Source organism: Rhinatrema bivittatum, chromosome 2 (assembly GCF_901001135.1).
Source record: "Rhinatrema bivittatum chromosome 2, aRhiBiv1.1, whole genome shotgun sequence".
Taxonomy (NCBI): domain Eukaryota; kingdom Metazoa; phylum Chordata; class Amphibia; order Gymnophiona; family Rhinatrematidae; genus Rhinatrema; species Rhinatrema bivittatum.
Window position 1 is genome coordinate 265,951,918 of NC_042616.1, and position 25,695 is coordinate 265,977,612.

The following is a 25,695-nucleotide window of genomic DNA, read 5'->3' on the forward strand; positions in this document are numbered from 1 at the left end:
TCCATAAGGGAACAGGCCACTTAGGTGGCTGACGAATATGCTTGACTCCTTGCAGGAAACGAGAAACATCTGGGTGCTTGGCGATGGTCTTGCCATCCCTCCTGGGGCCATAGCAAATCAGCGCAGCCACCTGAACCTTGATGGAGCTGAGGGAGAGAACCTTCTGAAGCCCCTCCTGCAGGAAATCTAACACCACAGGGATTGGGGTCGAATGTGGATTGGTGCCATAAGTGTCGCACCATGCCTCGAATACTCTCCAGATCCTTACATAGGTGAGGGATGTGGAAAACTTGCGAGCTCGGAGGAGTGTATCTTTCACAGGCTCAGAGTAACCTCTTTTCTTCAGTCTAGCCCTTTCAATGGCCAGACCATAAGAGAGAATTGAGCTGGATCCTCGTGGAGGATGGGACCTTGACGTAACAGGTCCCGGAGAGGCGGCAGGGGAAGAGGCTCCCCTGCCAGTAGTCTTCTCATGTCCGCATACCAGGGTCTTCTTGGCCAGTCTGGAGCCACTAGAAGAACTAGGCCCCGGTGTTTCTGAATCTTGTGGATGATGGCGCCCAGCAGAGGCCACGGAGGAAAGGCGTATAGCAGAGTCCCTGGAGGCCATGGCTGGACCAGGGCATCGATTCCGTGTGAGCACGGGTCGCGCTTGCGGCTGAAGTATCTGGGTACTTGAGCATTGGACTTGTCCACCAGTAAATCCATGTCCGGAATCCCCCAGTGATCTACAATCATCTGGAAGGCTGTGGGTGACAGCTGCCACTCTCCCGGATTTAGACTTTCTCTGCTGAGGAAGTCTGCCGTGGTGTTGTCCTTCCCGGCAATGTGGACGGCGGAGATGTCCAGAAGATTCGCTTCTGCCCAAACCATCAGTGGGGCGATCTCCAGAGATACTTGTCGGCTTTTGGTTCCGCCCAGACGGTTGATGTATGCCACCGTGGTGGCGTTGTCTGACATCACTCTGACTGCTCTGTTCTTCAGTTTGTGAGCAAATCGAAGGCATGCCAATCGGACTGCCCGAGCCTCTAGACGGTTGATGTTCCACGCTGACTCTTCTCCGCGCCACCGCCCTTGTGCGGTGAGTTCTTCGCAGTGTGCTCCCCAGCCGCTCAGGCTGGCATCTGTGGTGAGCAGAGTCCACGTGGGGAAGGACATCCTCGACCCCTTGCTCATGTGGTTGGGCTGCAGCCACCACCGTAACTGTGTCCGGACTCTGGCAGGCAGAGGTAGGTGCGTGGAATAGTTCCGTAGACGAGGGCTCCAGCGAGAGAGCAGGGAGTGTTGTAGAGGTCTCATATGGGCCCTTGCCCAAGGTACCACTTCCAGGGTGGATGCCATGAGACCAAGAACCTGCAGATAATCCCAAGCTATGGGCCGACTGGCTCCCATCAAGTACTGGATACGCGTCTGAAGTTTCAACCTTCTCTTGGCAGTGAGACTGACTGTGTCTGCCTGCGTGTCGAACTGTACTCCCAGGTATTCCAGTGACTGGGAAGGCTGTAGGCAACTCTTGCTGAGGTTGATTACCCAGCCGAAGCTTTCCAGAAGGGCGATCACCCTGTCGATTGTCCGATGGCTCTCCTCTCGTGATTTCGCCCTGATCAGCCAATCGTCTAGGTAGGGATGGACCAGAATTCCTTCCCGCCTGAGGGCCGCTGCTACCACAACAACCACCTTGGTGAAGGTCCGCGGTGACGTGGCCAATCCGAAGGGCAGAGCCCGGAATTGGAAGTGGCGACCCAGAACCTTGAAGCGTAGGTAGCGCTGATGATCCGGATAGATCGGGATATGCAGGTATGCCTCTGACAGGTCTAATGCCGTGAGGAATTCTCCTGGCTGCACTGCGGCCTTGACGGAGCGCAGAGTCTCCATGCGAAACCTCAGGACCCGTAAGTATCGATTGACTGACTTGAGGTCCAGCACAGGCCAAAAGGTGCCCCCTTTCTTGGGTACCATGAAATAAATGGAATAGTGTCCAGAATTCACTTCCCAGGCAGGTACTGGGATGATGGCTTTCAAGGACAGGAGCCTCGCCAGGGTAGCTTCCAATGCTGCCTTCTTGTGTATGGGACATTTATTTATTTATTTATTTATTTATTATTTTTGTTATACAGAGTTTCATGATAGGGATCACATCAACCCGGTTTACAAATAACAATGTGTGCAAAGTATAGCGTAACGTAATAAATATTTCCAATACAAATTTGAACTTTAAATACAGAGAATCAATTAAAAGGTGTGAGAAAGTTACAATATAACAGGGAAAATTAACTTGGAACTGGAAGAGGGGAGAGGTTAAACAATGCAATATTTACATTTAACACAATTAAAGTGATAGTGCAGCAGAGTAAGTAAATAAGCCTATTTGCATGAATGTGACGGTACATAAATATGAGCGGTAATATAAACAAGAGAATCAATATGGGACATGAAGATTCCACAAACTTGTCCAGAGGGAGATGATGAAAGTCCAGATAATATCCCTCCCGGATAATGGCGAGGACCCACTGGTCCGACGGAATCTCGACCCATCTGGGGTAGAAGAGGGTTAACCTGCCCCCTATAGCTCCGTCCCCCAGATGAATCGGCGGATTCTCATTGGGAGGCGCAGCCGGGACCCGAGCCCGGGCCTGCTCCCCTCTTATAGAAATGAAACATAGAAATGACGGCAGAAGACGACCAAATGGCCCATCCAGTCTGCCCAGCAAGCTTCACACATTTTTCTCTCTCATACTTATCTGTTTCTCTTAGCTCTTGGTTCTATTTCCCTTCCACCCCCACCATTAATGTAGAGAGCAGTGATGGAGCTGCATCCAAGTGAAATATCTAGCTTGATTAGTTAGGGGTAGTAGGGGTAGCAACCGCCGCAATAAACAAGCTACACCCATGCTTATTTGTTTTACCCAGACTATGTTGTACAGCCCTTGTTGGTTGTTTTTTCTTCTCCCCTGCCGTTGAAGCAGGGAGCTATGCTGGATATTCGTGAAGTATCAGTTTTTTTCTCCCCTGCCGTTGAAGCAGAGAGCCATGCTGGATATGCATGGAAAGTGAAGTATCAGGCACATTTGGTTTGGGGTAGTAACCGCCGTAACAAGCCAGCTACTCCCCGCTTTGTGAGTGCGAACCCTTTTTTCTTCTCCCTTGCCATTGAAGCAGAGAGCTCTGCTGGATGTGTGAAGTATCAGTTATTCTTCTCCCCTGCCGTTGAAGCAGAGAGCTATGCTGTATATACATTGAAAGTGAAGTATCAGGCATATTTGGCTTGCGCTGCTTGGTCCGAAAGGACTGATTCCTGGCCTGAGGACGTGGTGCCTGGTAGCGACTCCTGTAAGGAATAAAGCGCTGTAAACTCCTGCCCCTGGAGGGCCTTGGAAAGGCGCGCTGGCCCCTTCTGAACCGATCTTCCGGCAGTCTAGGCACTGGAGAGGCACCCCATGAACTGGCCAGTTTATCAAGCTCGCTGCCAAATAGGAAAGAGCCCTTAAAGGGCAATCTGGTGAGGCGTGTCTTTGAAGGCGCATCAGCTGACCATCTCCGGATCCAGAGCTGCCTCCTGGCGGCTACGGAGGATGAGATCCCCTTAGCTGTTGTCCGGACCAGGTCTGATGCAGCATCCGTGAGGAAGGAAAGAGCTGACTCCATGTCAGCTGCTGGAGCGTTGTTCCTAACCTGTGACAAACAGGCACGCGTCACCACTGTGCAGCAGGTCGCAATCCGCAAAGATAGGGCTGCCACCTCAAAGGTCTGTTTCAGAATGGCGTCCAGTCGCCGGTCATGAGGCTCCTTGAAGGCCGTCCCCCCTTCAACTGGAATGGTAGTGCGCTTGACCACAGCGCTAATGAAGGCCTCCACCTGAGGGCACGCCAGCAGGTCCTGGATAGCCGGTGCCAATGGGTACGTGCCCGTCAGGGCCCGGCCCCCTTTGAAGGAAGCCGCTGGTGCCGCCCATTCTAAATCTATCAGTTGTTGTGCCGCTTGCAAGAATGGAAAATGGCGGGCTGTAGGACGAAGACCTTCCAGCAGGGGGTTCTGCGCATAGGGTACCGTAGCGCTGGGACCTGTAATATCCAACTCCGCCAGACACTGAGACACCAGGTCGGAGAGATCCTCCTTAGGAAAGAACTGCCTCATGGTTCTATATGGCTCAATCCCTGGGGGAAGTTCCCCCTCGTCCGGGAGTTCGGACTCATCCGGTGAAACCTCCTGGTCCGATTGATCTGGACTGTCCAGCGGCGGGAGGTCCCGCTCACGATAAGGGCATGAGGGTCCAGGAACAGGATCCACAGGAGCCGCCACCGCCACAGCAGCCGCCGCAGTTGCAGCCACCGCAGAAACAGGAGGAACAACAGGAACAGCAGGAACCGCAGGGCCTGGAAGGGAAGCCGTTTGCATCTGTACAAAGGCATGAATCCCCTTAAAGAGATCCACCCAGGAAATTGAAGCAGCCTCTAATCGCCGGGGTACAAGATCCCCCGGGATTCCCGATTGGTCGAGACTGCCCGCTAAATCCGGGGTAGCCCCTGGGGAACTGTCAGCAAATCGCGCCTGAGACTGGTCCTGGCCCGAGGGTCCCACGGCCTCCTCACATTGGGCACATAGGGAGTCTGGTTCTTCACTGTGCGTGGCTCGAAGCTGGCATGCAGAGCAGAGGCCAATGGCTTTAATGCCTGAGGCATGCGGCACCGCCGCTGAAGACGCTGAGGCGTTCTGTTCCATTGAAAAGTATGCACTGAATGCTGAATAAAACAGGCGCACAATAAGTATGATATGCGGCAGCAATATGCACTTAATACAACAGGCGCACAATAATAAGAATATGCGGCAGCAATATGCGCTTAATACAACAGGCGCGCAATAATACTAATATGCGGCAGCAATATGCGCTTAATACAACAGGCGCGCAATAATAAGAATATGCGGCAGCAATATGCGCTTAATACAACAGGCGCACAATAAGTATGATATGCGGCAGCAATATGCACTTAATACAACAGGCGCACAATAATAAGAATATGCGGCAGCAATATGCGCTTAATACAACAGGCGCGCAATAATAAGAATATGCGGCAGCAATATGCGCTTAATACAACAGGCGCACAATAATAAGAATATGCGGCAGCAATATGCGCTTAATACAACAGGCGCTTAACCATAATAAGATGCAATATGTTCTCAGCAATAGGCGGCCATGAAAACAGCTCAATTGTATGCAATATGCTCTCAGCAATATGCAGTTAGCAATACACGCTCTATGGCTTTCAATAGGCTCTCAGCAATAAGCGGTTAGCAATACACGCTCAATGGCATTCAATAGGCTCTCAGCAACATGCGGTTAGCAATACACGCTGAGTGGCATTCAATATGCTCTCAGCAACAGGCGGGTAGCAATACACGCTCAGTGGCAGTCAATATGCTCTCAGCAATAATGCAATATACGCACAAGGAGGAATAGAGCCGCGCCTATTACGGGTGCTCAATAACTGAACAAGGCCCACAAAATGGCGCCCTCCACGGCGTGCCACGCCGCCGATCCTCTGTTCCTCGGAGACCAGAAATAAGAGATGTACGCCTTCCCTGATCCTCGGCGGTTCCCGGCTGGAACCCGGGCGGTCTCTGGCTGCGGAGGGAGAGGGCAAGTACCTTCACCGCCGCGTTTGAGGATATGCACCCGCTGCCTCGTCCACGCCGGGACCGAGGCGCCTCTTATGCCTCACTCGAACCTCCCCCGGGGGCTATGTCCCTGCCGCGATTCGGCCACCGGACCAAGGACTTAGACCTCCGGGGGATCACGGAAATCACCCCGGGAAACTCTACTGGGGGAGGGACCTTAGGGTATCACTGCAGGAGTGCGGGGCTCGATGTTGCAGAAGTTGTCGTTGAAAGAAGAAAGTAGAAAGTAGATTTGGAAAAAACGCTCAGCGAGCATGCAGGTTCTCCAAACTGCTTTGGAGACGGAAATTACTAAGTTGCTACGCTTCCTGTGGGGGTATATATACCCCGTGCTGACGTCAGATCCGTTTCCAACTGCTAGCACGCGGATACTATACCCATTCGTTCTGAGTCCATCTGGCTACACGCCAGGAAAACAAGATTTAACTTCCTACAAATCATGGTAATATTAACTAAATGGAGCAATAGATGCTGGAAGAGAAGTTTTCTTTTGATCCAGAAGCATAACTGGTCAGGAAGAAAAAAGTGATATCTATTAACTGCATGTGTCACCACACACTTGCATGGATATCTAAGAAGAAATGTTGCACCTAAGGAAAGAACTTCCTGACGCATTACAAGAAACAATCTCCTTCTCTCCTGGGTTTCTTAACCACATCCTATTTCCAAAGAACAAAGTTTGAGCTTTACAAAAATATAGCCTTAAAATCGTATTTAAGTCCTGCTCAAACACAAAAGAAAGCAAAAAAGAGTCTCTCTATCCACAACCTCTTCAAGAGGACTCTCAAGTAAAGCGGAAACATCCAAGGGTGTCACAGGTGAAACAGAACAACCATTTACCCTTCCATTACATGTAGGAAGAAAGGTCTTATTAATCGGTGGGCAAGCTTCAGCAGGCAAACCAAGAATTTCAATTAAAGATTTTTTAAATCTATCCTTAACAGGGATCACAAGAAATTTTGGAAAAAATCTTAAATTCAGACATCTTGAGAAGTTTTCCAGTTCTATTTTCCTATGGTTAGTATTTGTCTTTAATTGATGGCCATATTTATCTTATGAATTTCTTGAACTTTTTTTTCCATGTCCACTACCCTAGGCTCAATCACTTGTAATCTTTGTGAATGAACTTCCTGGAGCTCTGAGACAGATTTCACTAATAGGCCTATATCTGAAGCACAGCCACCAATGGCAGACTCCACATGCACCAAAACTGACTGAGTCCAAGGAGATAGGAATTGGTCTTACCAGAGACTGGGAAGAACGGCCCTAATACTGTTTTTCACTCCTGATTTCATTTCCATTTAGAAACAAGGAGTTCTCTTAATAAAATCAAAATGTTGGTTGTCACTCATCCTTGCAGCTGGTACAGTACACTTCAGCACTGAATATACTCCTTCCTACCTTAAATCAATCTTCACCCACAAGAGAGCAACCTAGAATGACCCAGCTATATTTCTACCCAGTGCCAAGATAGTGGGGAAATCCAGAATGAAAATGGCTGCGGTTAGCCCTGTGGTCCCTTTCTGCTGCAGTCCAGTCAAATAGCTCATCACACAATCCCTGTAGTTCTTCAAACAGGCTCCAACTGCCTTATAGGAGATACCAACCTACCTACACGCAGAATTAAGGCTGCAGAAAGAGCATCCTCCTTCTGCACAACAGTAAGACCAATAGTACAGTAGACCAATGGAGGATAAGTAATAGTACAGATGCTGGAAACAAAGATGCATCATGGGAATTCTTCCTAAGACAACTGGAATAATTCTGCCAAGCCAATAGATGGTGCTGTCTCTACTGGTACAGACTAGCAGAGACCAAACATTGCATTTTCTCTCATGGCTAGCCCGGTTGATTAAAAAAACTTTTCTGCATGGCTTTTCTGTATGTATGAGTACAACAGTCAAGCTTCAAATGCATCAAGGTGATCTTAGCACAGGTTTCTGGTGTTTAACAGTCCCTGATCTACAGAATTTGTAAAAGCATGTTAAAAAGATACAAATAAAATAGAAAAGGGTAGCAATTAATTTTTAAACAAATGAATTAATTATTCTTTTAAGATCTTTTTGCCTACAATGCTATTTTATGCTACACTGGCTCCCAATCTCCTTCTGGATTCTCTACAAGACGCTCACAATCATTCATAAAACCCTACACAACCAAAACATAACATTGGCTCAATGATTCCTTACAATTCCACACCTCTAAAAGACCCACCAGATCCTCCTACAAAGGAACCCTACACATCCCCTCTCCTAATCTCACTCATAGCTACGAAAGAACATGCACTATCCATTGCAGGACCCTCAATCTGGAACGCCATGCCCCCTGACCTGCGCCAAGAACACTGCACCCAGAAATTAAAAAAACAAAACAAAACAAAAAAAAAAAAAAACAAAACTCAAAACCTGGCTCTTCAAACAGGCATTTGAATAACCCTTCCCTTAGATCCGCTACCCCTTCAGTATTCCCTTAACAAATGCCCATCCACTTATCATAGCCCGTTTAAATTATTGCAACTTGCTTTATGGAATTTGTAAATTATTCTCGCCTGTTTGGATTACATCTAATTTTGTTTTTTTTTCTGTCATTCAACCAGTTCCATGTATACTTCTCTTACATTGTTATACCTGTTCCATGTAAACCGATATGATGTGCAAACAAATATCAGTATATAAAAACTTTTAAATAAATAAAAAATTAATTTTACTATAGAAAGAGCAAGCTAGAAACATTTCCAAGGTCTTCCTCTATTGATACTCAAGTCCCTCAAACTGAACGAGTTCTGTGATAGAAGAATAGTTCCAAGCAGAGCAACTTAAGAACTTCTTGTACACATACGAGACAGGTAAAGCAAACTGGAAAAAAATACAGGTTTTATTTTCATTCAGCTCCCCCAGTCAGCCCCCTTCGGGGAAAAAAAAAAAAAAAAGTTTGCAAAGAACATAACATTTTCATCTTATCCTATTAAACCTGCTATTTTATCATCAGCTGTATGTGCTATTATCTTATTTTTAAAATGCTGCTCCTTCCAAGGTTTAGTATTCTGTACGTATCTCACTACATTAAGGAATAATGCTCACTGATTAATGCACCCCATAGAAAATTTACCTTTTCTCCTTGCTTAGAGGCAAAATAGTGACATTAAAGAGCAACACTAGAAATAGCTCTCATGTGAGCAGCAAATTTCCTCCTTTCGGTTACAGAAATTTAAGTCCTACTCGGCTATATTTATTTATTTATTTATTTCGGATTTTTTTTTTTTATATACCGCATTTGAGACCGCAGTCACATCATGCTGGTTCACATAAAACAGGGGTGCATAATAAACATAAACTAGAACAATGGTGCGGAAAAGGCAGTTACATGTAACAGGGTGACTAGAACTTGGCGAAGAAGGGCAGGAAGATTAAGATAGGTAACAGCATTAAATATAATTCAAACAGGGTTGTAGTATTTACAGTTTTTGCAGGAAGCGGTAAGGTTGAATGCAGACACACATTTGTAAATGAAAGTCCCTTTCAAGCTCTTCCTAAAAACGGTGCTGCTCTGGCTGGGTGCAGATCCAGTTTCTGTACATGAGGCAGTTTGCACTCCTGACGCTGCCAGTCAGGTAGGCACAACCCGGTTCCTGTGAAATGCTAAACGTGTTATTGAATTCCGATCCATCCGTCCATCTCCACGGCTGCCCTTGCTCTTTTCTCAGACCGATCCAGTGATCGGAGGAACCTTTATGGCGAATTGTGAAATCCAGTTCCTGCCGGGTCTCGATGTGAGCGAGGGAGGCTTTGTGAGAGGTGCAGAAGCTCTGGGCCGTGTCCCAATCTCTTGAGTTCTCAGAGAAAAAAATAACATTTGCTTCTGTACCAGATCCAGCCGTCTGCACAGGGATCTGAAGGAGGAGGACGGGGCGAGGGATCTGCAGGAGGAGGACGGGGCGAGGGATCTGCAGAAGCCTTGCTTTGGGTAACTGCCAGGACTATTATACCCAGAATCAAAGCCAGAATCAGAACAGTAAGTAGCACCAGAGCGATCACAAGCACGGGAAACCTTCTGCAGATGAAGTCTGCCTTGCCCTGCCCGCCCCGGGGGGCTCTCGACGCCTCATTCATGCCTTCTCCTCGCTCTCAGAGCCTGGCGCTGCATGGAGGGGAGGGAGGGGGATTTCCACGGAAAGGGAGGAGCGGTGACGGCTGCAAGGAGGCGCCCCCGGAACTTTTATCTTCTCTGCCCTCCAACCCACGCATTTCAAAGATATAGCAGTGCAGCAAACACAAAACTAGATGCTGCTACCACCTAAGTCAATTGAGAAGAGCAAGTTTGCTCACCATAAACAGTATTTTCCGTAGATAGCAGATGAAATAGCCATGCTGTCTGGGATGTCCTCCATGCCACTAGGTGGCGGAGCTCTCAAAGCTGAAAACTTAACTTTGATAGTGAGGCGCGCCTGCTAGCATGATCCCGCGCTGCCTCAAAGCAAGTTGAGATGCAAAGTGAAAAACTGTCCGGGGAGGCGGGAGGGTCAGCATGGTTAATTCATCTGCTATCTACAGAAAACACCATTTCTCGTAGATAAGCAGCATGAATTAGCCATGCTGTCTGGGAGTCCCCAGCTAATATATTGAGTACATATAGCCCATATCATGTGCCCCTGATGTAACCAGGAAAAATGCGCTCAAGGCTTAGACCATAGGCGGACAGTTTTATTATGGTGGTGTTGTACAGGTTCAGATATGTGCTACCCGGGAATTGTATCTGTCCTGTGTGCGTCATCCACACTCTTTTCGTAAAGCGGTAGCGGGAGGTTATCAGATATAGTGAGGACCCTGGGGTTGTATTGCAAGTACCATGGTCGGTCATTCATGGAGATGGTCCAGTGAATCAAGTATAGTATGGACGTGGTGTATGAAATAGCAGCCTAACAGCAGAGAAGAAGCAGTCCGAGATTCAAGTCAAGAGAGTGTCATTGAAGATAGGGCGGCTTGGGCATTCGGGTTAAAGGAGACGAAGAGCTGTAGGTTTCTGTAGTCAGAAGGATTGTAACGTTGTGAAACGTGAATGTATGGTTACAAAATAGCATATGGAGGTATGCTCGCCCTGGCAGGCCAGAGGTTTTTGGATAAAAACCAGGAGGCGATGGATTGGTTGATGCAGAAGCTGACAAGCATCTGTATGAGGAAGGCAGGATGTGCATGAAGCGCAACCCTGTCATGGTGAAATCTGACAGGATGGTTAACCCACGATGAGTTGCAGTTTGCCGATGTGCCTGGCGGAGGTAGAGGCAATCAAAAAGGCAGCCTTCAGGTGAGGGACATGGGGTGAGAAGTGTGAAAGGTTCCCCGTGGTGGGAGCATGAATGTGCTATGGCACCCTGTTGTGTCCCATGGAATTACAGGCTTTCAACCTATAGGTTTTGTAACCAGAAAACACAAGATCCCCGATATCAACTTGGAAGTGAGCGGGGACAGAGAGCAGACAGATTGAAGGGGGAATGGCAAGGGTCATGGCACTGAGGTATGTCCAAGCCGAAGCTGGTCAGAGGGCTGCGGCAAAGGAGGTGGAGGAAGACTGGAGACGGTCTGGTGGACCTATGCTGATAGCAAAAACACTCGAAGGAGTAGTGTGAATTTTTATTTTGGTAGTTTCTGTGAAGGAGAGTGTGTTCTGCAAGGAGAGCAGAAGAACTTCAAGCTTAGGGAAAGAACCCTGGATCTGGGACCTGAGCTGTGCAATTTTCAATGGGTGAAGCGGCGTAGCAATTACCATTTGGGCGAGAAGGTGTTGGATGTTGCTCAGAGGGATTGGTGGGCTAACGATAACTGCATTAGGGAGGCATATTATGACTGGTTTGACGCATAAGCGTTAAATTTAGGCTCTCGCAATCTGCAATGTAGTTCTGGATAGCTCCAGGAAGGACGGTAATGGGAGTAGACCTTGTCTCAGTCTATGAGGACTGTGACCAGTGAGAGGACGGGCGGTTAGGCAGCGTTAGCAAATAGGTCGAGTATATTGGGCTGCTCAGATGCAAAGAGGTCGAGACGGGAAAAAACGCCCAGTGCATCTTTCCGTTCCTTTTTTTTTTTTTTTTTTAAGTTGATGCTACTTGAAAGTATCCAGTCGAGGGTATGAAAAGTAAAGTTGAATGCCTAGAAGTTATTTACTGCAGGTAGAAAATAGAAACACAGGGAGATGGATCTGCTTCCCACTCGTTCGAGGATTTCTACTGGAGCTCTGCAGGGAATCCGGAACCTGACAGTCCTTCTTTGGCGAAGCAGAATGGAAAAACGCGATTGGGTGGAGCACCAGGATGAGTCTACGAAAGGTCCCCCCCCCCCCCCCCACCGAATGTCCGAAGAGCGGGTCGAGCCTGAAGCTCCGGGCGGGTTATCTGTCACACCTGCTTTAAGTGGGTACAGTCTGTGAATCCATAAGTGGGTGTGCACGGTAGTGGCGTATGAACTGGGATGGGGCAAGCCTGCAGGTAACGCCAATGTGTCCCGCCATCACTTCAAGTCTCTGTGGCTTTTGAGAGGGAGTGAGCCAGCACCAGAGGAAAGATGAGGTGCGAGATAGACTGAGGATGTCTTGTGACTGAGAATGGTAAGGACTCATCGGGCTGAGGTCCATGGTGGTCGCTTGCAGTGTGATCAATACATCTTGCCAGGGCTTGTGTTCGGGTTGAAGCCTGTGTGTGTCGCAGATGGGATTCTGCGTACACGAGTAGTGTGGATTAGGCAAGAAGAAGTGCATGGGAAGATTGGTAGCAGGGTGGATTGTATAGCGGCCACCCGCAGGTAGTCATCCAGGTAGGGGAAAATATCTGGATCCCATGTCAATAAAAGGGGCATGGCAGTACCACCGTGGAATCTTTGGTGACAAACTCATGATGCCGAGGATCCGTTCCTCATTGGGTATCTTCTGAGAAAAACGAAGGTTCGGGTTTGACGGAGGCTATCGTACTCCATTTCAAGGGGAGTAGCTCTATGTGGGAGGAGAGGATTGATCTCCTGTATCAGAAGCCTGTAGTGCGGATTGCGGTGGGCCAGGCAGTACAGGTATGGTAAGAAAGAAGCTGAGAGAGAGTACCTCCGTAGAACACCAAGAGTAAAGGTCAATTGACCTGTGTCCTGAGATAGAATGAAGTGGGGAAGCCCACTTTCTATTATAAGTGGTGAGAATAGGGCGTCTTAGAAAAAGTGGTAGCTCGTGGAGGCTGGCAGGGGGCTCGAGAACGCCACCACTTTCCCTGCGAATGTGAAGGTTGAGCTCGACACCAGTAGGTCAGTAAACCAATATGGTTGGTAAAGACGATATAGATAAAAAATCGTCCGGCAATATGATTTGATGAATCATCCACGGACAGAGACATGACTATTTTCCGTTTCTATAAGTGAGGAAAGTTGTTCACTGCATGTAATTTTGGAGAGGGAGAGGCAATTTGCTTTTGGTAATTTCTGAGTGGCGATTGAAACCTGGGTTGTTTTGTTGTTTTTTTTTGTTTGACTCAGGGTTCGTTTTGATCGCTAGGTGTTACTGTACACTAGAACCTCGATTGTTTTTGCCCATTTGTCACCAATAAGATTGTTGGGAAGAAAGGATGGTTCGTCATTTAATAGCACAGCCGTTCTCGTCTGTAAGGAAGGTCAATGACCCACAGTCATGGTGTTGGCAGTGGATTTCCCTGAAAAACATCTAAATCTTCATATAATTGAAGAAGTTAACGTGAAGTTTTGGCTATAATATGTAGTGCTCAAAATCAAGTGTTTAAAAAAGGATTGGATAAGTTCTTGGAGGAGAAGTCCATTACCTGCTATTAAGTTCACTTAGAGAATAGCCACTGCCATTAGCAATGGTTACATGGAATAGACTTAGTTTTTGGGTACTTGCCAGGTTCTTATGGCCTGGATTGGCCACTGTTGGAAACAGGATGCTGGGCTTGATGGACCCTTGGTCTGACCCAGTATGGCATTTTCTTATGTTCTTAAGTGACCTGGGACAGAGGCTTCAGAGACTGGAGAAATGCATGGAAGACCACACCACACAACCCATGTGGCTTTTTATTTTTATTGTCGTGTGCAGTACTGTGTATTGGAGTGTTCTTCGATCAAAAGGGCTGAGACATGCTCTTTCCCTGCCTGGGGTACTTTTTTTTTTTTTTTTTTACGTCATACTTGATAGGAAGTCAGCCGCCCTCAGGAAGAGGATGCCCCCGGCTGGTTTGTTGTTTTTTTTAGTAGGCAACGCCCGGGTGTCGGGAATACTCTGTAACATTCCAAACATCTGTTGTGTGGGTCACGGAGTATACGAGTTCCCACGTCGAGGCTGTGTCCCTCTTTTTTCCGGAAGTCAATGAGATGGATCCGACAAAGGAGAGACCAGTCACACCATAGTGCAGCAGGGTGTGAAGCAATCTGTGGAAAACTACCCCTACGGATAGGAGTGCCCGGAGAAAATTCCTGTATAGGAAGATGGCGGAGGAGAACCAGCGGCTGCAGAAGGCTACGATATGGCAACTGCAGGGGGAGCAAGTCCCGTCGGGTGGCTGTTGAGGTTGGCGCTCTACAATAGTTACAAGCTGTAAGAGCCCTGGTAGTTGGAAACATTCTGAGGTATTCTGTCCGCTGAATGTAGCACCATGGCTGAGCTGCAGTGCCAATTGGGTGCAATGACGCCAGCTGAATGACTCCGTGTAGTATTCTGGGTCAAGATGTGTCCCAAATGCCATTATGTCCTCATGGAAGGGTTCTTGAGCCTTGAACCCAGCAGGTGTCTGAAGAAGAAAAAGGACCCCTCTTCTCTTTTTTTTTGACAAACCACTGGAAGAAGGATCCGCGGGTGCCCACGCCCCGACCAGGATCCCTGGGCAGTCCAGAGGCATCACATACGATGAGTCAGCGTTGGCAGCGAGCCGCTCTGTCGTTCAACGGCACGCGCGCAGGCATCGTAATGTAGGGCCCACTGGTCGATCCTGGCCAGTCCCGCATCGGTGCACCGCCGATTGGCTGGGTAGCTGGCGAACGCGGCAGCCTGCTGGCATGCCCGGTGGTCGCATCCTAGTGCCTGCGGACACTGTGCTGCTGCGAGCGCACCGGCAAGCCTGCAGATATGCTCGTGCCTCGGTTTGTCGGTGGAGGCGTCAGTGTCTCGGAGCTCCATGGACACGTGGGTGCTTTGGCGCGCCTGCTTCAGAGCCCCAGTGCACGCATCCCGGTTCAGGGCTTCGGTGTCCCCCCGCGCACATCTGCTTCAGTGCACTGGTGGACGCGTTGGTGCTTCAGTGCGCCGGCAGCCACATCGGTGAGCCGACCGATGCATCAGTGCCCCGGCATGCTCTCCGATGCGTCGATGAAGAAATAAGTCAGCGCTTCGACGTGCCCATGCGTCAGCATGTCGACTGACTTGAGCCCTTGCGTCCCCGGAGCTCTCCTCGGCACTGGCCCAGGCGAACCGGGAGGTCCACCGAGGAGGCTCGATATAAAGTCTAACGACTGGGAGAGGTGTGCCCGGAGAAGAATTATTCACTTCTCATAAGGGCAGCTAGTACTTCCATGCTGTTTGATGAATCTGTTCTGTTTTTCTCTCTCTTAAAAAGAAAAACGTGAGAAGAGCTCCGTCGCGCAGAAAAAAACAGACTGAGGAGACTTGAGGCAGCGCAGGATCATGCAAGGAGGAATACCTCATTATCAGACTTAAGTTTTCAGCTTTGAGAGCTCCGCCACCTAATGGCATGGAGGACGTCCCAGACAGTATAGCTAATTCATGCTGCTTATCTACGAGAAAAAAAAGAGTTTGGTGGAGGGCTTTACTGGAGAGGATTTTAAAACTACACACACACACCCCCTTAAACAGCACTTATTAAATGCTGCCCAGCACAATTTTTTTCAGGAGTGGGGGGAGGAAGGGGAATAAAGAATTTGCTGGGCTTTTGCCTTTTTTAAAATAAACATAATGCGATTATAACTAATCAAAATAGAGGGAAAGTTTAAGCACAGACTGAATCGTTTTAGCATCAAGTTTGCTTGCACTTACCATTTCCTGCAACTCAGGATTAACAATTTGGCCATCACGGTTCCCATCTGCATTGTTAATTACTTGTTGCTGGCCGCCATCTTGCCTAAAAGGAAACCATCCTGCTTGATGCCTGTTTAAAATAATTAAAAAAAAAAATCTTTCAACCTCTGATTTAAAAAAAATAAGTTGATGTTATAAAAATGTAACATAATACATGTTGAATATTAATTTAACTCATGGAGCACTGAATGGTCAAAAGGATTATAGAACCTTTCACCTTTAAGTCAAAGGTGGCACAAGTTGGTAGGATTTTTATATGCCCAATGCACTCACTTAACATAAGAACATAAGATGTGCTATACTGGCTCAGACCAAGGGTCCATCAAGCCCAGTATCCTGTTTCCGACAGTGGCCAATCCAAGTCACAAGTACATAGCAAGTACCCAAACATTAAATAGATCCCAAGGTACTAATGCTGATAACAAGCAGTGGCTATTCCTTATTGATTACTAGCAGTTTATAGACTTCTCCTCCAGGAACTTATCCAAAACTTTTTTAAATCCAGCTACACCAACTTCCTTAACCACATCCTCTGGCAATGAATTCCAAAGCTTAATTGTGCATTGAGTGAAAAAGAATTTTCTCTGATTTGCTTTAAATGTGCTACTTGCTAACTTCATGGAGTGCCCCCTAGTCTATTATCTGAAAGAGTAAATATCTGATTCACATTTACCCGTTCAAATCCTTTCATGATTTTGCAGACCTCTAATCACATCCCTCCACAGCCATCTGTTCTCCAAGCTAAACAGCCCTTACCTCTTTAGCCTTTCTATGCCCTTCATCGTTTTGGTTGCCCTTTTCTGTACTTTCTCCAGTGCAAATATATCTTTTTTGAGATGCGGTGATCAGAATTGCACAGAGTATTCAAAGTGTGGTCTTACCATGGAGCAATATAGAGGCATTATGACATCCACCATTTTATTTGCCATTCCCTTCCTAATACCTAACATTCTGTTTGCTTTTTTGACTGCCTGAGCACACTGAGCTGACAATTTCAATGTATTATCCACTATGACCTCTCCAGCTGCTTCAGAACACAGCAGCCAGATCCCTCTCAAACATCAACCGTTCCTCACATATCACCCCTTTACTAAAAGAACTCCACTGGCTCCCCATATCACACAGATTACAATACAAAATTCTCACCATACTCCACAAAACCATCAACAACCAAAAAACCAAGTGGACCAATGACCCTCCTCAACTACACCACTGCCAGAAAAACCTGTGATCTCAAAACACGGGCCTACTCATTCCCCACACTAAACAAGCACACCTCACCTCCACCAGACAACGCACCTTCTCTGTAGCTGGCCCCACCCTCTGGAACAAGCTTCCCTCCCATCTCAGACTGGACCCCTCCATCCACTCATTCAAAAAGAAACTTAAAACATGGCTATTCCTCAACGCCTACCATCACACAACCTAACCCCCACCCCTCTCCTCACCCTCAGCTCCCAATTAAACCATGATTCTCCCCCCCTGCAGACATCACCTCCTAGACTCTATTTCAATCATTGTACTTTCGGCATCCAATATTGAGACTTCCCTCCCCATTAACCTTCCTTTTAACATCCATCGCTATTCCTGCCAAATGTTACTCCTGCTACATGTTCACCCCACAAGGCTCTTTGCCACTCATTATAAAGTTTGCATCCAAAATTAGCGTTTCATTGTATCATTAGTACCAGTACTAACCACAATGTTATAATGTTTAATGTATACTTAGTACTAATCACAGTTAATGTTAAAATGTAAAATAGTACGACCTCTTGTCATACTATTCCAGTTGTTATGATGGGAACCGGTGTGATGTACACCAACGAATGTCGGTATATAAAAGCAAATAAATAAATAAATGATGCCTACAGCAAGGGTTATTTTTCCCTATATGCATCACCTTGAACTTGTCTACATTAAACTTCATCTGCCATTTAGACATTCATTCTCCCAATCTCACAAGATCTTCCTGCAATTTATCACAATCCTAGAAATCTACCTCATGGAATTCTGGTGATAAAGTGCAGCTAAGAGGTCATGAGCTGGTGAAGCTTAGCCAGTGTCAGTTGATATTAGTTAAATTTGTGTCTCCATATTTATGGCTGTTAAATGTCAAATTTGTTTCCTCCTCAGACTGGTTGATATCTAGGCATTTATTTATTTGTTCGGTTTTATATACCGTCATTCGGTGCAGCCATCATAACGGTTTACAAAAATCAAACAGAGAATAAACAATTAAAATATAGCTGCATAAATTAACAGTGGGAGAGATGAAGGGATGGGGAAAAGGTTGGTGGTGAAAAAGGGAGGACAAGGAAAAATGTATAAAATGAAGATTGGAAGGAATGTCAGCAAAACCCTTGCAGACAACACGAGACAAGAACAAGCACAGTGCAAACAAGATGGTGCGTGAAGCTGAAAAACACTAATGATTTCAGGATGACATGATTAAAGAAATCTCTAAAATTGTTATGGCAATTTTGGAAGACAGACTTAAGAAACTGCTATCCTATTTAGATGAGATTTAAGAACATTTCAAAAGACATACATAAGATAACTAGATCGTGTTGCAATTCAAGAGGCTGTGACAGCGCAGTTTATGATTCAACATCATGTTTTACAGAAGGAAAATACTTTAAGAGACAGAATAGAAGACCAAGAAAATTGAAGAGGAGAAAATTTGTTATTATTGGTCTTCCTGAAAAATGTGAAGGATCCTGAACTGATTCAGCTAGTTGGCTTCCAGAGAATTTGGGTCTGCCATTAGAAATGGAGCCACCTGCAAATCGAGCACAAATTCTGATTGATCTCCATTGTATGCAAATCTTTCATATCCATATTCCTTGTGGATATCTTGAAAAGACAACCTGTTTTTCTTCAGGACAGGAGTTGGCTGCTGCTGATAAAGTCCCTTGGAATATTTTGTTTATATGTTTGTTTTTTTGTCATGTCTGTGGTGTGGTCTCTTATCTGTAGTTGGTAAGGGTGGATATGAAGTGTATGGATATGCATACAAGTATAAGCATTAATGCTTCAGGAACACTACAGTTGGGTTCACTGCTGTGCATCTAACCTTTTGATAGACATTTGGGATGGGGTGTCTAATCCTAAACTTGACTGGTTGATCTGTTGCTTGCAGGTCAAAAAGCCATGTGAACATTTAAGTTTTATGGTAACAACTCGTGTAAAGATATTTTCTTTCACAAAGGGGACTACCTTACACCGTGGAAAACTTTTTATTAAAATTGCCCGACTCAAGACTCAAGCTGAGTTTCGCCAAAAAGGCTGCATCAGGGGCTAAAACAATCAAGAACAATAAATATTACCACAACCATACTCTATAATAAAGATTATTATACAATCTGCTAAAAGATAGATAATTGCTTATCTCTATATCCCTCTGCCAATATAATCTACAATCATAACATACATGTGCAACATACATATTTAAATCATTAATATGCAACGTGACCCATTCACTCTATTTAAGACTAATGATTTTTTTAAAAAACTGAGATCATTACCTTTGTGCAGTAACCGTATTCTCACAGCTACAAATGTCAGTATATCAATCTGAACATTAGCCGTTGCAGTAAAGCTAAATAGAAAATAATGCTGTTTATAAAAATGATCATTAGAAATCACAAAATACTAAAAGTTTAAAAATAAAATGAAATGAAGTTACATATACAATAATATATCAATAAATAGTATTAAAATGAACCTTATGTATATCAAATCTCACATAAAGGCTATAAATAATATTCATATAAAAGAACAGAACAAACATGATAAACACATCTAAAACTAAAAATTATGAAGGCAGCAATCAAAATATTAATGTGAGATCAATGTTAGTTCACTCTAAAGTTCTTTTGTCTGAATAATACCATCATAGCCTTATACAAATACATAAAAAATCATAAAATGTATATATTAAAATTGCAGACATAAATAGCCATAAATCTAAATAATTAAAGTTAGACATCAAATAGGACAATATTGTATCAACAAAATAATGATTCAGTATTCATGACATGTTACTTTTAGTGAGTAGTGATCCAACTAATTCACACTAAGCAGATTTTAGCGCTAAAAATTTTTTTTTAAAAATGGCAATTCCATTAGACAAATTGTAAATTATATAAAAACATTTTATAACTACTGGGACATAACGTTAAACATGAATAAAAATCATTAAGCTATTCCTTTGACGATCACTAGGTTATTTTAAAACATATAAACTGATACTAAACAAGCTACTCTATGGAAAGACAAAGAAAAGACTTCAAGCTGTTGATTCAAAAAAAATTCTTAGGGCTAGCTTCTTTACCTTATCAAGGAAACATCTCACAAAAAATGGCACTGCAACTAAGAAGAGTCCTCCGCTATGTTGTCATTTATATAGTGAACTTCAGAAACAAACCGCGCCAAAAAACTATGACATCATTTCCTGCAAAATGTGTCAATCATGTCAGTGAAAACAATATAAGGACAGAGTAAAGTGACAAAAAATAAACGAAAAATGAGATAGAGAAACAATATTCTAAGTAAAAGCAATTATATGTTAGTCAAGAGCGTAGCTATTTTCACCACACCAAAAGACATTACGTCATTTCCTCAGAAAACCATATTAATTTACTGCATGGTTTTTTTTTAAAAAACTGACACTTAAAAGAGGGAAGGGAAAACGTCCCAGAGTGTTACAAATACTATTGGTCCAACGTGTTACATATAACTAGATGCATTTATGTCATGATCGCAGGTTTGGCGCGGTTTGTTTCTGAAGTTCACTATATAAATGACAACATTTACAATTTGTCTAATGGAATTGCCATTTTTTAAAAAAAAAAAATTTTAGCGCTAAAATCTGCTTAGTGTGAATTAGTTGGATCACTACTCACTATAAGTAACATGTCATGAATACTGAATCATTATTTTGTTGATACAATATTGTCCTATTTGATGTCTAACTTTAATTATTTAGATTTATGGCTATTTATGTCTGCAATTTTAATATATACATTTTATGATTTTTTATGTATTTGTATAAGGCTATGATGGTATTATTCAGACAAAAGAACTTTAGAGTGAACTAACGTTGATCTCACATTAATATTTTGATTGCTGCCTTCATAATTTTTAGTTTTAGATGTGTTTATCATGTTTGTTCTGTTCTTTTATATGAATATTTATAGCCTTTATGTGAGATTTGATATACATAAGGTTCATTTTAATACTATTTATTGATATATTATTGTATATGTAACTTCATATCATTTTATTTTTAAACTTTTAGTATTTTGTGATTTCTAATGATCATTTTTATAAACAGCATTATTTTCTATTTAGCTTTACTGCAACGGCTAATGTTCAGATTGATATACTGACATTTGTAGCTGTGAGAATACGGTTACTGCACAAAGGTAATGATCTCAGTTTTTTAAAAAAATCATTAGTCTTAAATAGAGTGAATGGGTCACGTTGCATATTAATGATTTAAATATGTATGTTGCACATGTATGTTATGATTGTAGATTATATTGGCAGAGGGATATAGAGATAAGCAATTATCTATCTTTTAGCAGATTGTATAATAATCTTTATTATAGAGTATGGTTGTGGTAATATTTATTGTTCTTGATTGTTTTAGCCCCTGATGCAGCCTTTTTGGCGAAACTCAGCTTGAGTCTTGAGTCGGGCAATTTTAATAAAAAGTTTTCCACGGTGTAAGGTAGTCCCCCCTTTGTGTTTTTTGCCTTGGCTACGTGGGACCACCTTCCGATTTGTTTCATAAGATATTTTCTTTGACTCTCTAGATGGTATCTATTTACCAAAAAAAGAGGGGGAAAACCACTTCTCGCTAAGTTTAAAAAAGCTCATAATGTATTTCTACAAGAAACTCATTTAACTAAGAGCATAAAAAGTTTAAGTGGCACTGGATGAGCCAATATGTCTTACTCTAATCGGCAAAGGGGCATGATTACTCTGTTGCATAAAAATTTGCCCTTCTCAATGGAAACAACAGATCTAGAAGGTCATTTTGTATTAAAGTGGCATTATGTATCAGAAAAAGTTCTTGCTTGGTACTATGCATGCACCAAATTCTATAGTTGTACATTTTTCTCAAAGTTGGTTACCCTCAGCAGTCAATTTCCATGTAATTGTTTTAAGAGGCAATTTCAATCAGGTATAGGGTTGTCAACTTTCTACTATGAAAATTCCGAACAACTGGATGGCCGAGTAAAGTTTTCACTGATTGTGTCCTTCCGCTTCCACATACATATATTATTCCTGCCCTGGCCCCCCATTTCTTCTCCCCACTGCCCTTCTTCCCTAGGCCCAAGCCCAGCAGAACTGCAATGCACACACTTCTCTCCAATGCTCCCCCACCTCTCACCCATTTAAATCCAACAGTATGATACTCCCAACCCCAATACCCCCAAAATAAGGCCAAGAATTTCAACATTTAACAATTAGGAGGAGCAATCCCACCAATAAACCCACACTATCTATTTACCTTTTTTAGTGCAGTACTAGTGTCCATTCCTGATACTCAATGAGATCGAGCAACACTGGTGGCTGCAGCAGCTGGAGATCAGCATGAGCAGGATAGGAGTAAGCAAGCCAGGGAAACAAGCTGGGTTACAGGAAGGCAGCAGGAGTCTCTAGCTCCTATGCTCTAGATGGGGCCCGGGTGAGAGAGTGGAGACAGTCATAGCAACATGGCCAGGCAGCAGGACCAGCAGAGGGGGGAGGAGAAGAGGAGGGAATGAGGGTCACTCAGTGGCAGGTGAGGCTAATTTTGTGTCAAGCTTAGGCAGAACTGAACATATTTTGGGTGCCCAGGGCAGACTAATAATTTGGCGCTCCTCCCTCTCAAATACTCAAAACTTGCCAACAAAAAGTGAACTGAAAACTGCAACAAGCCCAACTTTATTATGTAGTGTAATAAAATCTAGATATATAAACAATTATTCATAATATTAAAATCATACTAATAAAAAGAATGTCAAAACAGCTGATTAGAATATCCAATAATTAAAAACTCAGATTTTTTTTCTAATATTTCCCAAACAAAATATTTATTTATTTAAGATTTTTTTTTTTATACCGGTGTTCCTGTATGAAATACCGATCACATCGGTTTACATTGAAACAGAACATAAATTTTGCCTAGAGGCATTACATAGAACAAGGTTACGGAACTTGGAACAGGGTAAACTAGTTCAAAATTAACATTGTAATGTAAACATATTTGCTAACAAGTCTCATTGAGCAGCAAAAAACAAAAACAAAAACATAAAAGCAAAACAGTAAATGTCACATGAGTCCTGCAGCAAGAGATTGGATACAGGGTACAGGATACCTAGGGTATGCACTGGTGAACTCTTGCTGGCTGTAGGGGGAAAAAGTGCTTATGGCCCTGGAAAAGCTTGTTTAAAGAGTCAGGTTTTAAGTTTCTTTTTTAATGTAGAGTGGCAGATCTCTAGACTGATATCTGGCGGGAGCGCGTTCCATTGAATGGGGCCTGCTGTAGATATGGCACGTTTCTGAAGCGAGGATTTTGTTGAGGGAACATAGAGTGTGCCTTTATATGCTCCTCTGATGGGTCTAGCTGAAGAATGAGGACGTAGTTGGCTGCTTAGGTGGAGTGGGGAGATATTGTGAATTGATTTATGAATTACTGTGAGCACTTTATAAATATTGCAAAACAGCATCCAAAAATGAAAAGTAATAAGGATTAAAAAAAATCTCCCACTCTCCATACCTGGAACCTTTTGATTTCCAGTCACCCTCTCTCTACTCCCAGAGTTTGACCCCTCTCATAAGCTCCTTCTATCCCTCTATCACTCACACACACACAGGCTCCCTCTCTCTAGTTCACACATACAATCTCATATACAGGCTCCCTCTCTCTCATATGTACACATACTCCCTCATACAGACTCCCCCCCTCTCTCTCACACACACCGGCTCCCTTTCTCTCATGCATACACCCTCACACGGGCTACCTGTCTCTCGCACACATTCCTACACACTGGCTCCCTCTGTTGCTTACTCCCACCTACACATAGGCCCCCCCCCTCTCTCTGTCTCAGACACACACACATCCCTTCACACACACACACCCTCACAGGCTCCCTCTCTCACAAACAAGCAACCTCATGTTCATAAAATCCCTTTTTCACACACACCAGCTCTCAATCTCTCACGCATATACACACTCCTTCACAATCTTCTCACAGACTCCCTCTCTGGCACCCACACCCACAGACCCTCACACATGATCTCTCTCTCTCATCCCCCAGGCTCGCAGTCTTACACACACATTCTCATCGGGGCCTGCTCCATCTTTGCTGCAAGAGGAATGGCCTTCACTCGCCGCAAAGATGGAACAGGCCCCAGTGTGCCGAGAGCAGATCCTATCCTGCATGCAGCAAAGATGAAGCAGTCCCAGGTGTGCACAGTGAGTGGGATGGCCTTCATTTGCAGCATGCCGGGACCTGCTCCATCTTCACTGCAAGCGGGACTGATTCCGCTCACAACACGCCGGGGGGGCCTGCCAAATTTGGCGCAGCTGCATTGGAGGAGAATTCTGTGGGAATTCTGTGCTCCACAGTAGCACAGAATTTCCCCAGGACCAAAATGTTAGATATTTCATATTATTCTAAGCTATGTGATAGTTATTCTTCAAAAGATTATATTTGTCTCTACATCCATGTTTTCATTAGTAAAGTCTCATGAAAATTGGTACTATGACTATCAGATCATGCATCAATCTCTATCCATCTAAAATATTCAAATTGCATCTTAATCTGTTCCTGAATCTTGATACAAATTTTTTGCACAGCTAAAAAACAGAGGGCAAGAATTATTAGTATAAATCCAGAGATTTCCCCAGATATATTATGGACAGCTAGAAAGGTGGCAATGAGAGGAGAGATTATAGCTTACGTTACACAGAAAAACAAAGCTAGAGATTCTGAAATTCTGAGACTAATCAGTTGGTGCAACAACATTTTAGGCACATATCTTTAGAAGTTAAAGAAAGGCTAGAAAACATTCAGAAGAGTTTAGATCATTTTCTGCATCAGAGCGCTGTTGGAGCTCTTCAATTTTACAACTATAAGAGTATACTACCATCTACCTGGCCAAAATGATAAGACAGATGATGAAATGCTAAGAGAAATCAGAGAAGCTAAACAATTTGGCAATGGAGTAATAATGGGAGATTTCTATTACCACAGAAAATACTAACAGTTAATCCAAAAGCACAATGAGCCACAATACCTCACATCAATATGTTGTGTAATCAAAACTTTTTTCTTCTATGTGCTGTATCTTATAGGTTAATTTGTAGATAGGACCATAACACAACACCCACGGCATACTAGCAAGTAAGTTTTATGTATTAACCGCTACATCCCCAGATCTACCAAGGAATTCTTAACAATGGATTACCCAACCCACCTCATAGTATGTATTACTTCATATAAAGATACTTTGAACTATTAAGCCCTGCGGGTAAAGATCCAAATGTAGAATATCGCACCCAACCTATATACATTCCTCTCTCCCTTATTAACCAAGCCTATATGTAACAGTATATATGTAATACCTTACTGTATATAATGAGCCTTTCAAGTAATAGCTATTACATGTAATCAACTTACACTACATAATAAGATACTGTGATGATGTTTGTACAACCTGTTACATGACTTTGTAAACCGTTCTGATGGCGAAACCGAATGATGGTATACAAAACACGTTAAATAAGTTAAATTAAATCTGACCCTGCAACTTCAGCAACCTATCTTCCTTCAGATACATTCTCCCCGCCAAGGTGTCAGACCAGGCTCCCAGATACACCAATGTCTAAGAGGGAACCAGATGGCTCTTTGCTACGTTTACCACCCAGCCCAGAGACCTCAACTACCTTAGCACCTT

At 44.1% G+C, this 25,695-nt stretch overlaps 1 protein-coding gene across 7 annotated transcripts in view; it reads right to left on the minus strand.

The window, feature by feature from the left end:
* HERPUD2 (HERPUD family member 2) overlaps positions 1-25,695 on the minus strand; it is a 168,162-nt gene that overhangs the window by 22,234 nt on the left and 120,233 nt on the right. For all 7 annotated transcript variants that reach the window (XM_029589485.1, XM_029589484.1, XM_029589481.1 and 4 more), the window contains one exon: positions 15,700-15,811. In XM_029589485.1, coding sequence (XP_029445345.1) covers positions 15,700-15,811 — 112 coding nt within the window. The remainder of the gene's footprint in view (positions 1-15,699; positions 15,812-25,695) is intronic.